Source organism: Parasteatoda tepidariorum, chromosome 11 (genome assembly GCF_982258835.1).
Source record: "Parasteatoda tepidariorum strain Cologne lab strain chromosome 11, Ptep-v5.0, whole genome shotgun sequence".
In the NCBI taxonomy this organism is placed as follows: domain Eukaryota; kingdom Metazoa; phylum Arthropoda; class Arachnida; order Araneae; family Theridiidae; genus Parasteatoda; species Parasteatoda tepidariorum.
Genome location: NC_141765.1, coordinates 73014413 through 73027984, shown reverse-complemented (window position 1 = coordinate 73027984; position 13572 = coordinate 73014413). Strand labels below are relative to the sequence as shown.

The following is a 13572-nucleotide window of genomic DNA, read 5'->3' as shown; positions in this document are numbered from 1 at the left end:
ATCTTCTGCATTTTTATGCATTTCTTCTGCATTTTGTTTGTCTATCTTCTGCAATTTTATAACTAGAGGTTGGCAGCTATGCAAAGGGAATTCAAAGTAACTATTCTCATAGAAAAGGAACTTTTTGTCGAAGCAGAAAGTGATTGATGAACAGAGTAATTTGAAAAACAATAACAGAATAAATTTAAATGAAACTGGATGTTCTTTATGATTCTCCTAACCCAAGGTATAGAATGATAAAATCGTGGCTGAGAAACAGATAATTTGAAGCCTTTTTTTTTCCAGCCTCACAAACAAACTGTAATAGCTTAAATCTGCAATAATGAGCAATATAATGTAATTTTTTTGCGAACTATTGTATAGATTTTTTTTTCTTTTAGAAGAAATTATTCTAAACTAATATTTCTATTAGTTCTCGTGACTAGGATAGGGCGATGTATCTTGATTATTGAAAAGACATTAGGATGTCTAGATTTTTCAATATTGTTTCTAGAATGGCTTTCGATAATGGACCAATATTTTTTTCTATGTAGGACCTTAATGGACATATAATGTTGGGTAAAAATTGGGGTGTCTAGATTTTTCAATTTTAGTCCCAGATAGAAATTATTCTTGTTCTAATATTGAAGCTCATTCTAGGACCAATATTGAAAAATCTAGGCATCCCAATATAGGTCCCTCGGTGCATGTTCTTATGGGACGCATATTAGCCAATTTTGAGCCCATTTCGGGTTAATGTAAAATTGTTGCTAGGGTTCTAGTAATGCTCAGTTATGATAGTTTTTTCAAATGTTAAACCAATAATTTAACTTAAAAAAAGATTTTTTTTCTTGGTTTTTCCCTTAAATACTATTTCCTTCTTTCTTTCAAAAATGCATTTTTCTATACATAAAAATTGTTTGATTTTTAAATTTCCTCTATTTTTTTTTATTTCTTCCAATTTAAAAGTAAGAATTCCATGTAAATGATTGATTTTTTTCTAATTTTCAAAAAAATTAGCGTATTAGATAGAAAGAAAATTTAAAAACTAAAAAAGAAATCTCTATTTACATATTTTGATTAATTTTTCATACTCACCATACAAAATTTTTGTTGTGAAAATATTCGACAAATTCAATTTCTGCAAAATTCGTGCATCTGTAAAGTATCCAAGGCTTCCTTTAGTTTTTAAACCCATTCCTTATGATTCCGTCACTTGACCAGTGCTAATAGCACCAACAGAATTTGCAGTTGATTAAGAAATGCAAAAAGAAAGCTCTGTTTCCACCATGGTATCAAACCCAGGTTACAGTGAGTGAAGAAAGTATATGAAATCGCCAATTCTAGGAGCTTTGTTTACAGAATCGTGGACAAATTTTTGAAGTAAAAATAGGAGCGAAATTCTTGTATAAACAAATTAAAATTTTCAAATATTTGTCTGCCTAAATTTGCTTTTTGATTTTTAAATCTTAATAATATTTAGAAAAAAGTATAAGGACACTGTTTTATCTTCCCTAATTATTGAGAAATGTGCATTTTTAAAACAGAAAAGGATAATCCTGTGTTAAAAGGTTGGGTTGTGAAAGAAATTTTGCGATTATTGACTTTCATTATGACATTTAAATGATGCCCATCTTTCTGAATTTGAAAAAAAAATTTTTTTTCTTTTCGAGAAAATATATTAAATTAACAGAAAATTAAAAGAAGTAATCGAAAAATATAAGACAGTTAATTATTAATTTCTAAAAAATTCTGGAATTTATAGTCATGATAAACGAACTAGGACACTAGAAATTTACACTTGTCTATTGAAAAGAATGATTGTAAAGAGAGCTTGCCAGAAAAAAGAAACCAAATGAAATGAGACAAAATTTGAATTCACCATGTTTATCAAGGACTTTTCAAGATATTTTCAATAAATAACCATCTTTTTTATCGAAAATTTGTGTCATGCCCACTTCTTACGAATTATCATAGGAGAAGAAGAGTTAATTTTGCTAATAAATGCATCTTTCTCAGTCAAAAATGGACTGTAGTAATTTTTTCGACTAAAGAAAATCAAACCTTGATAGACGCTCTTGCACCCCAAAAGACCATTCCTGTCCCAAACCATTTGCTCCCCAAAGTAGTTCTTTTCGATTTTTTTTCCTCGGAAGGTTTCATAAGATTTCGATAGATTTGATTTTGTTTTTGATTTGATTTTGTTTAATGCAATGCAAACATTTTTAAACCTTATAATTCAAACAGTTTTGATCAATCATTACTGAATTAAGTAATCAAAATTAATACAAATATTTAGTCGATACTATTTGGTTGATATGTGATTTTATTATTTGGTTGATATGAGATTTGATTATTTGGTTAATACTATATCAAATTTTTCGTCATCCATTTTTTTAAAACTATTTTTTTCTTTTTGAGAAAATAAAAAGTTAAAAAAATACTTTTTTATAGAATTCATTTAAAACCATATTTATTTTTATATAAATTGAATATGAGAGTCAAGATTCTTTGGTAAAAAATTTAATAAAAGGCAATTTTTCACTAATAATGTCCAAAAGAATAATAATTTTCACTAATAATGTCCAAAAATACTCTATAAATTTAAGGGTTGTTTCTTTTTTTATGTTGAATTGAAAGAGACAGAGTTACTACTGTAAATAAATATTTAAATTTATACAGAGCTATACATTATGTAACTGGAACAAAAATCTAAAGCCCAATATCTGTCTTTGAAGATTTTAAGTAAATAAAGGTTTTTTGAAAATTTATTTACATAATAAATTCGAAATCTAATGAATGCAGTGAAGACTTCTTGAAGATTTTTTATTTTTCTCAAAACAATTTCTGGGAAAAATTCACTTTTCAGACTAAATAAAAATAGTTTTTAAATGCAGTCTTTTAATTAGCACCATACGCATTTTTGTATTGCTTCGTGCTACAGAATCTTTACCTTTTACTTAAAATTAACATAAAACTTTGAATACGAGTATTTTAGTTTTGTAAATAATTTCAAAAGCATGGAAAAATTAAAAAGGAGGAGAATATACATTCAAAACAGTGAAATGTAAAAATGTAATTCTACTGCACTGTATATATGTAAACGCATGAATAACAGCTATATATTTTGCAATATTGCTTGCTTTTTAATTATGAGTCTTGAAAAGTTACTTTCATGTTGGAAACGTAGAAAATTACAGTACAGTAAAAACAAATGAGCAAAGATGACCATCATGCTTTAAAATCTATTTGAACTGAGAAAATAGTTTATATCACAACAAGGGGTTATCTCTTAGGAATGTAGGATATTGTATTGAAAATGAAGAGAATGATTTTTTCTGGGAAAAAAGAAACACGAGAGGGGAGACTTACTTAAGGAATGCTAAACTTCCCTGACGAGTTAACGTGAGTCTGAAATTAAAGAATCCAAAGATAAAGGTGAATTTGAGAAGTAGAAATGGGACTCAGAGCCCATTCCCTAGCTTTTGTTCAATGCCTAAGGACATAACATACGGGAATAAACCCTTAACTGTTGTAACAGAGGGTATTTTTTAATAAATGAGGGTCACTAATAGAAGGAAAAGCAAGGAAAATGTTTTGATGGAAAATTCTGTAAATTATAAAGTTCTTTCACCATCCATTTTTTTGATAAGTTTACAATTTCTGCCACATTGCTTAAGCAATATTTCGCCCGGATTTGAGCTGGCGGCCGTGGCGAGGGCCAGCCTTGCCACTAGCATGGTACACCGCTACATATTTTCACCACAGATTCTAATAGCTTGTGAAATTCTTTGCAATGAGTGACACTATACACTATTGTACGGACATGCAAGGTTTAATGACAAGTCTCGGGTTTGATTGGAGCTTGATGATTGTTCATTGACTCATCTTAGTATTTATTGATAGTATCCATTGGTAACATATACATTAATACTAGTTGGATATTCTACCTACTTGAAAGTGACATCTAAAAATATATCATCACCTCTTGTAAAAAATGCACTGTCACGAATATGAATTGTGCATCTGTGGTGATTTAAAAGTTATCACCATTTTCATAGGAATGTAGGCAGGTTATACCTAGCATCTTTTGTCTGTGAGTTGGACAGAAGAGATAAAAGGCATCACAACAAAAAGAAAAATTGATCAATCAGATACATAAATCAGCCTGGAATTAGAAATATCCTCAGAGCACCATTGATTGACCATGACAATGTTACTATGCCAGCGCATCACATCAAGCTGAAGGAGCCATAGAGGTGGTATAATGAGTTAGAGGGAGCATCCGTTTTCGAAAAAGGGGACAGACACCACAGACCGCTGAACAAGTTTTAATCACGTGACTGGGTGACATTTCTTTCGACTGGGGTAAGATTTTACATGGAGTTCAGAGGTGTTTAGTTAAAAACCAGGCTAAAAAATGGTTAAATATTGCTGTGCCTTCAACTGCAAAGAAAAATTCATTAAAGGAGGACTTGTAACGTTTCACAGGTGAGTTAATTCATATTTTTTATACTTATATTTTTAGTTAAGAAGTATTTTATAGGTTTTTTCTTTCATTTGGCGCAAGTTAGGCGATTTTCAAATTCTTCTCTACATCCCTCTTCCGTAAGGGGAAGAATTTTTTCTTTTAGGGAGCAAAATGAATTCTTTGGAAAATTTTCTAATATTTCGAAAACTTAAAGTAATATTTTTTTTTTGGTAGTACAACATTTAACGTATCTAAATACAAAGTTTGATTTTTTTTTTTTTTTTTAACTTTTAACTCAAAATTATTAATTTATATTTTTAATGAATTTTTTTATTTCGATATACGCATAAAAATTTAAGTTGACATAGTGAACCCTGAATTTTAAAATATGTTAAACTTACTTTCAGATACAAAATGCAGATATGTTTCATATATTTAAATAACAATAAAGCTGAATTTTTGTTGTCTGAAAAAATAATAAAAAATAACATTTGTTTTGCATATTAAAAGCAAATCTATGTATACTTACCATAGAATCTACATTTTTATCCATTACAGAAGGTCATCTTTATGTTACTTAAAAATAGTGAAATTTTTTAGTAAAAATTACCTATACTTTAAATGCCGAAGATAAATTAAATTTAAACAATTTTTTTCAGCAGCATCAGATTAAGCACCATATAAATATTGAGAAATTTGCGAAGTTTTGAATTTTCTTTTAATTTAAAGGGGAAGGTAATTCATATTTTCCCTTTATATTTTTTATTTTATGTATTTATTATTATTTTTTTAATTTATAGTTTTATTTAATTTAATATTTTATATTTTAAATGGAACTTTTGCATACCATTTTGAGAGAGTTTTAATTCTTTTAATAACTTAAATATTTTATGTATTTTTTTTTCTTAAATATAATTCAATCTAGATTTATCTTTTTTAAACCATACACAGATTACATTATTTAAATATATTATATTCAGTTATTTATTCTAAAGCTTGTATTCTTGATGCAAATGTGTGTGTTTTTCTGTTTCACAATTTTTCTTAATTTTTTTAATGACAAAATATTTTTCTATTAAAAATTTTTATATTGTTCCATTTTTCTAGTTTTCCAAAGGATGAAAGTAGGCGTAAGCAATGGGAAACTAAAGTAAGAAGAGAAAATTTCAAAGCAACCGATTCTACAAGAATTTGCTCGAAACATTTTACTCCTGATAGTTTTGACTTGTCCAAATTTGGTGGCACTTGGCTTAAAAAGGATGCTGTCCCATCAGTTTCTGATTTTCCACTTCATTTGATCAAAAAAGATTGTACTCGAAAACCAAGAGCACAGCTGCAAAAAGACATTAATTTTCAAAATAGTATGTATTATAAAAGTACATTTTTAACAATGATTCACTTACAACAAAGAAAGTTTCATGTGTGTATATTTATAAATAATGTTCTTACTTTGTGATTTATTAATTATTTTAGGTCCTTCTGAAGGAGATATTTCTGCTACAAGCCCTAAAAGACAACTCTATGTTAACGACTTCTCAGAAAATGAATTGAGACCTTCTAAAAAGCCCAGAGTTCAGATAGATATTGACAACAAAGAAAATGATGTTTTAGAAGGTAACTTTAGAAAATTCATTAAAGTTATCAGCCTATATTTGAAGTTTAACCACAATTTTAGTACCTTTATATATTAAAACAAGTAAATAAATCGTACAAACGTTTTGTTTTAGGATCATCAGAAGTAGGAAACAAAAGATTACACTATCTTGGTGATTTCACTGAAGAAGACATGAACTCCCCGAAAAAGGCTAAAAAAATTTTTAAGATTGCTACTACAAAGCAACGAGAGTTGAAGGCAAAAATGATATCTCTTAGAAAGAAAAACAGAAAATTAGAGAAACGTGTAGCATCTCTGCAAGAAATTCTGAAGGAGCTAAGAAAGAAACGCCTTGTTAGTGAAGCAGCTAGTGACGTATTGGAGGTAAGATACTATATTTAAATCCATTGGTTTCGAAAAATTCAAATGTTGTAATTGTGTGTATAAAATGAATAATATTGTTTTAAGTATACGTTGATGACATGGTGTTATTTTGTAAGACTAAAACTATTTTAGATGAAATTTAAGTTGATTAAGAGTAAACTTGACATTCAAAATTTGGGAAAAGTCAAATATTTGTAAGGTGTTAACTTAGAGAACAAAAACGGTAATTTGTATTTACATCAGAAAACTTATATTGAAAATAATATAATTAAATATCAAGTTAGTGAAAAATTAGTTATTATGTTTTTAATAAGAAAATATGATTCAAAATTCATTGAATTATCAAAATATTTAAATCTTTTGTCACCTTAAATTAGTTTCCTGGCATTTTAAATTTTAAAGTTTGTTTTTTTTAAAAATTAATTATAAAATTAGTTTCGTATTAAAAAATACTATTTTTTTTAATAATTAATTTTTTCCCTTAGCTGTCATTACCAAGTCCAGCTCTAGAGCTTATGAAGAGAGTGAAGAAGGGCAAGAAAGAAAAATTTCCACCTGGGATACGTGCATTTGCACTGACTTTACAGTTTTATTCTAACAAGGCCTATAACTATGTTAGAAAAAACTTTTCGTGTTTGCCTCACCCCACAACTCTTCGAAAGTGGTACCAAGGAATTGATGGTAGCCCCGGATTCACCGAAGAAGCTTCTAGAGCTCTAGAAATGAAAGTTAAAGAAGCTACAGAAAGTGGTAAAAAAGTGATTTGTTCCTTGCTGATCGATGAAATTGCTACTCGACAGCAAATTGAGTGGGACAGAAACAAATTTGTCGGTTACATTGATTATGGAACGAAAATTGATAGTGACAGTTTACCTCAAGCCAAAGAGGCTCTAACCTTTATGGTCAACTCCTTAAATGGAAATTGGAAAGTGCCTATTGGGTACTTTTTAATTGACGGCTTAAACTCTAAGGAAAGAGCTAATTTAATTTTGAGAGCACTTAACATCATTCATAAAACTGGAACTAAAGTAGTTTCAATAACTTTCGACGGCCTAAAGGCCAATTTATCAACAGCAAAAAAATTAGGAGCCTGCTTTGAGGATTCTAAATTTAAGCCTTTTTTCCCCCACCCCGTCAGTGGTGAAAACATTTAAATTTTCTTAGATGCATGTCATATGCTAAAATTAGTTAGGAACACCATTGCCGCTAAAGGGTCAATGTTTGATATGAACGGAGTAATGATTAAATGGAAATATATAGTTAATTTAGAAAAATTGCAATCTGAGGAAGGTTTAGTAGCCGCTACTAAACTCAGGAAAAGACATATAGAGTGGGAGCAAGAAAAAATGAAAGTAAAATTAGCAGCCCAAACTTTAAGTAACAGTGTAGCTGAGGCTCTCTTATTTTGTTCTAACGACTTAAATTTACCCCAATTTAAAGATTGTGAAGCTACTGCAAATTTTTTAAAATGTTTTGACAAATTGTTTGATATTCTTAATAGCAGAAACTTGTTAAGTAAAGGTTTTAAAGCTCCCCTTAAACCAGGCAACAAAAATTTTATGTTTGAATTCTTAAGCTATGCAGAAGAGTACATAAAAGGATTAAAAGTATCTTTTAATGGAACATCCATTTTAAAAAGCAGCAGAAATACAGGATTTTTGGGATTTTTGATAAATATTCATAACGTTAAATCAATGTACAATGAGTTAATTGAAGATAATAAGAATTTAAATTTTTTAATGACCTACAAATTTTCACAAGATCACTTAGAAATGTTTTTTAGCGCTATTCGCAGCAAGGGCGGAAATAATAATAACCCAACAGCCAAACAATTTAAAGCGTCATACATAAGACTCCTATGTCATCATGAGGTAATGTCAAGTCAAAATTCTAATTGTTTATCGTTAGATGATACTAGTATTTTAAATGTATCTTCTGCGATAAACAAATATACTAAAACTATAAATATAAAAGGGAACGAAGATGCTGACTTAATTGAAGATGACAATTTGTGCGATTTAACTAATTTTAAATGCATGTTGATAACGTCGTTAGCTACATAGCTGGTTTTGTTGTAAAGTCCCTCAAGTTAAAGTTGAAATGTGCAGATTGTGCACTAGAATTAACAAAGAATAGTTATGCTTCTCATCTTTTGCGAAGAAAAAATAAAGGAGGATTAATTATTCCCGGTTATGACTCAGTAAAAATTTGCAGAATCGGTGAAAAAAGCTTCCGCCGTGCACATTCGGAGGGAAAACTACAACACAAAAACCTAATGCAATTATTATTAAACTATTCGATGTCACAGATTGAATCCAATATATTTTTTAACATGAACCATTCCTTAAATCAAATTCCTTTAGAAAATCATCGAATATGTCTCATAAAATCTGTTCTGTATGAATATTTAAGAATTCGGCTGTACCATCATGGAAAGATAGTAACACAAGCATTTAAAAAAAAAAATATAAGATCAATAAACACTAAACTTACTCTTTTTAAAGGTCAGTAAAAGATTAATTTTCTCAAATTTTAAACATCTTTTTTTTTTCCTTTTTTTTTTTTTAAGTTGATTTCGATTTCTCAATTTACAAGATTAAAAGATACTTTCAACCCTTTTATGTAATGTTCTGCATAATTTGAGAATTCAATAGACAATAAAAGATCAAAGAGGCTCCATTATGAAAAAGTTAGTTCAATTATCTATCGTTAAAGTTGAAAGCATCATAAATTGAATATTTTGGAAGCAATTCAATAAAAATAATTGGGATTTTTACTTTATTTATGTTATCTTTCTTTGTACATGTTATTTTTACATTATTTATGTTATCTTTCTTTGCACATGTTATTTTTACTTTATTTATGTTATCTCTTTTTGTACATATTATTTTTACTTTATTTATGTTATCTTTCTAAAAACTTTAAAAAAAAAAAAAGAAGAATTGTCGAGTTGCGAATAATTGTATGATATTTTGAAATGTTTTTCATGTGTAAAAAGTTTCATACGGATAACAAAAAAAATTATCAATGTTTTTTCTCTATGTGCAACTTTTTATTTTCTTATTCAACTTTCAATAGAATTTCAATTAGAAAATCCCATTTTTTTTCTGTATTTATCACAAATGTGAATAAATTATATTGGAAATTGTCTTCCTTTTTTGGTAAAACTGTTTTACTTTTTTTCTTCTTTTCTTGTCCAACATTACCGGAATACAATACTTAACAATTAATAGGGGAAAACAGTTTTTACTTCTCTTTTCTTGATGTATGATCGTAGATATTTGAAGGGAAGTGAAAAAAAAAAAAAAAAAACCAGATTGCGATTTTGTAACCAATAACGCAGTCGCTCGCCAAATGCGGCCACTCTTCCAAACCAGTCACGTGCTACACGTCTGACCCCACTTCTTTCCCCAGAAAGAACTAATAAGCTCTCTCTACCCCTTTATATCACCTCTATGGAAGGAGCTAATGAAGCATTTAGTGAAGACACTAAACAATGACTCAGATGCTTATAGGTAGGTACCTGTGCAAAAAGTGTGATTATAGTGCCACAGGTAAGGAAGGCAATTGCTGAAACCCTCTCCCCAGACATAATAACTAGTAATGAAGGAAATGAATGGGTTGCATTAAAATCAGTTGTATTCATTTCCTTGAAAATTTTAAATCTGATGACTATGTAACTGTTGTGAAGATCTGTGTTGAGAATTGTATGCAAACAGTTAGATGTCAATATGTCCCTCTAAGGTCATCTTCTGAAGTCATATCTAGACTTCCCTAAAAACCCTAGGTTCAGTGTGTGATGAGCATGTTAAATATTTTCACTACGGCATCTAGACAAAGAATATAGAAAGAAGTCCAGCTCTTAGAATAAGTAACTCACGCGGGGAACTGCTCGATTCGGTATGCTATGCCGCAAAAACAACGTACAGGATGAACAGCATGCCCAGAATTAACAAAGCATCATATGTAAGATTTAGCACATACGCATAAGAAGCAAAGTGACTGTCAAGAGGTATGTCACCTGTGAACCAGTTTTTGGGCAACTTTAAATGTATGTTTGGGCACGCTGCGTATGTTTGGTTGTTATTTGCAATAGTTCAATAAAATCTCGTAAACCTGACTCAAAGATTATGAAGATAATGACTTTTTTTTAAAAAAAACTAATCTTTAGTCTTGGATTTTTTGCTACAACTTTAAGAATGTTCGATAAAATCAAATTTTTGAAGCAATTTCAAATTAGTTACAAAATTATTTTTTAAAATTTGAAAAAAAAATGTTAAAAATTTCGCAAGATGTGAGCATTTTAGCAGTCTTTTTATATACTACGCATGCGCCGATAAAAAAAATTTCTTATAATTTTGTAGTGAATCGTATTTAGTAACTAATGATAAAAAGTCCGATTTGCTTATCTTGAAAATTAAAAAAAGTTTCTATCAACTTTCTAAGTAGTGTTTATACTTTTTAAAAGAAAGCTCTAAATGATAAGGTTTTTTTTCACAAATTTCATTTTGTATCTTAATACTAAATGTAATAGCAAATGATAATTCCTTGCAATTGTCGTCGTTACATCAAAATATGACGGTCTAAGGAAAAAAAACGAGCGAAGGAAACCATACTTTTATGGGGGATGATCCCCCACGATTTCGGTGTCATTTTTAATAAATCTTGTTTAATAGTACATAATAAATTTTGTGGAAAACCCTTTATCATTCAGAATTTTCTTTAAAAATGTACAAAAACTACTTAGATAATTGCCTGAAACTTTTTAAATTTTCAAGGTATTCAAATAGGTTGGTTTTTCTTTAGTTACTAAATGCGATTAACTATAAAATTATGAACTTTTTTATTTTTTCTGCGCATGTGCATTATAGGGCAAGAATTTTTTTTAAATGCTTACATCTGGCACAATTTTTAACGATTCTTTTTCACATTTTAAAATAATTTTGTAAATATGATAGAATAGTGATAGCCAAAATATAAAAATAAAATAAGACAAAAAATTAGGCTTATATAAAAATGTCTATAACTACATAAATCTTTAAGCGAAGTTTATGAAACTTCGCAATTTTTGCTCATAATAACCAAAGTAATCGATATTAGTTACATACTTATTACCATATTTTCCGGCAAAAGTTGTTTAGAAATACTTGTTTTCGTTCGTACTTTATTGCCAGTTCCTTAAACCCTTGTAATCTTTAAAATTTTTTGATAAGTATGAGAAATCGTATGATCTGAAACAACTCTAAAGTTATATAAAATAAATTTATAAAATATTTCTTGAGAATTGTAATAAAATGTCAACAACTGACTTTTTCTCTTATATAATCGAAGGATAGTGTAATTATTCAACTTTATTATTTCAAGAACATATAAAATAGAATAAGTGAAACGCTTCCCGAATCATTAGCTGAAGCTGTGGTGGGAAAATATATTTTTATATACTACTTCGGTCGAATTTCAAAATCGAAGTGTAAAATTTAATGAGTAAAAGAAACTGTTTCATATGAAAAGGGAGTAAGACCGCTGCCACTTCACAGGGAGATATCTATAATTAGGGTGTTTATCTCCATAAAAAAATTCAAACAAATGAAAAGAAATTGTTTATTTTAAAGTAATTTGGGGAAATGTATAACTTAAAGGACATTATGAATTTGTAGTAAACATTTTCGAATTTTATGTTAGTGCGTTTTCAGTTACAAAAAGAATATATATTTTCCATTTGTTCCTGGGTACATGAAAGTATTAAGGAAAGAGGATTTAATTTAAATGAAATTAAAAAACTATGAAAGAAATTATGCCTATTATTGTATGACTTCTTATAACGTAGGAACTTTTAGTTTACTGCTGTATAACTGATTTAATGAATGTAGAGGGATATTTTATATTCCACATGTATTTTCATAGAGTAGATGTTTCGCACGAAGCCGTCATAATTCTTGAATTACAATATCATAAATTTTCTGTAAACAGGAAATAAAAGTCGATTGTTTTGGTTCTGGGAAAGAATTCTAGTATAAAATTTATTGTTTCATCCATTTATTTATTATTGTAGTGTAGTTCGGTATTCTGTTGGATCATCTTAAATAAATCGTGTCTATACATAGTTTAATTATTTATAAAGTCTATTATGAAAGAGGATTTAGTGTGTCTACCACTACAAACATACAATTCCAATTCACTAGTATATAAGGCATGTTGGAGTACCTTTTCAATGTTATTGCTGCCAAAAATACGGACATACGCAGAAGTCATGTAACGCTGAACCGGCATGCATGAATGTGCCAATGCGCATTTCACGTACCTTTGTACAAAACCGGTATGCGAGCCGGCAAAGTGCATCAACTGTGACGGTGAGCACCCAGCCTGTTTCTCTGGCTGCGGTGCAAGACCCAAAAGACAACCTAGAGGTTCAGCCCTGCTCAAGAACACCTCGGATAAAGCCACCAGATTCCTGTTTATCTTCAAAGAACTACAACAGCTACTAAAGGATCAGGAACTCCTGAACCTTCTCAAATCCCTACTAGCAGATAAGTCATAGAAACACCTTCAAGCCTACATCCACATAAGACGACCACAATTTACTTGTGGCATTTCTCTTTTTACAAAGACATTATTCTAGGCGCCTACGGGCATTATCTCAGATGAAAGTGTGAAGTGTTCGCCTCGCGGACAGGTACAGTGTATTCGACTCCAGTTCAAGTTCAAGGGTACCTTTTCATGGATGAAGGTTGTCATTGTCGGTATGGCTCTCCCCACAGGGACAATGAATTTCTATAATCTCTAGACTTAACGCATTCAAAGTAAATTATATTGCATGAGAATAGTCCCAGCATCATTTGTGCTGACTATTCTATAAAATGATCTGAATATGAGCCCTCTTGTCTTGGAAAATAGGGGATCTTTTTTTCATAAAAATCAGCACGTTTGGTGTCCCTCCTTTTTGTAGTAATATAAGTTCCACTGTATTTGATTATTTTTGTTACGTGTTATTACTCTTAAATTTGAAAATAATTTTATGTTTGTGTTTATTTTAAGTACACAGATATAAACAGTATGCTATATTAATTTAATTTTTCTTATATACATGTAATATTTGTTTTTTTAATTCAGTCTAATTTGACATCTTTAAACAATAAACAATACA

At 29.5% G+C, this 13572-nt stretch overlaps 1 protein-coding gene across 2 annotated transcripts; it reads left to right on the top strand.

Moving 5' to 3' along the window:
- Positions 1-1012: 1012 nt before the first annotated feature.
- On the top strand, positions 1013-9378 carry LOC147801831 (uncharacterized). Of its 2 annotated transcripts, none has more exons than XM_087154676.1 (5): positions 1013-4470; positions 5558-5811; positions 5936-6064; positions 6178-6428; positions 6914-9378. In XM_087154676.1, the coding sequence occupies exons 1-5, from the start codon at positions 4400-4402 to the stop codon at positions 7580-7582; spliced, it is 1374 nt and encodes a 457-aa protein (XP_087010802.1). In that variant the 5' UTR covers positions 1013-4399; the 3' UTR covers positions 7583-9378. The 2 variants fall into 2 exon arrangements, with proteins under 2 accessions (XP_087010802.1, XP_087010801.1); XM_087154675.1 differs by having other exon boundaries at positions 5924-6064.
- The last annotated feature ends 4194 nt before the right edge of the window (positions 9379-13572 follow it).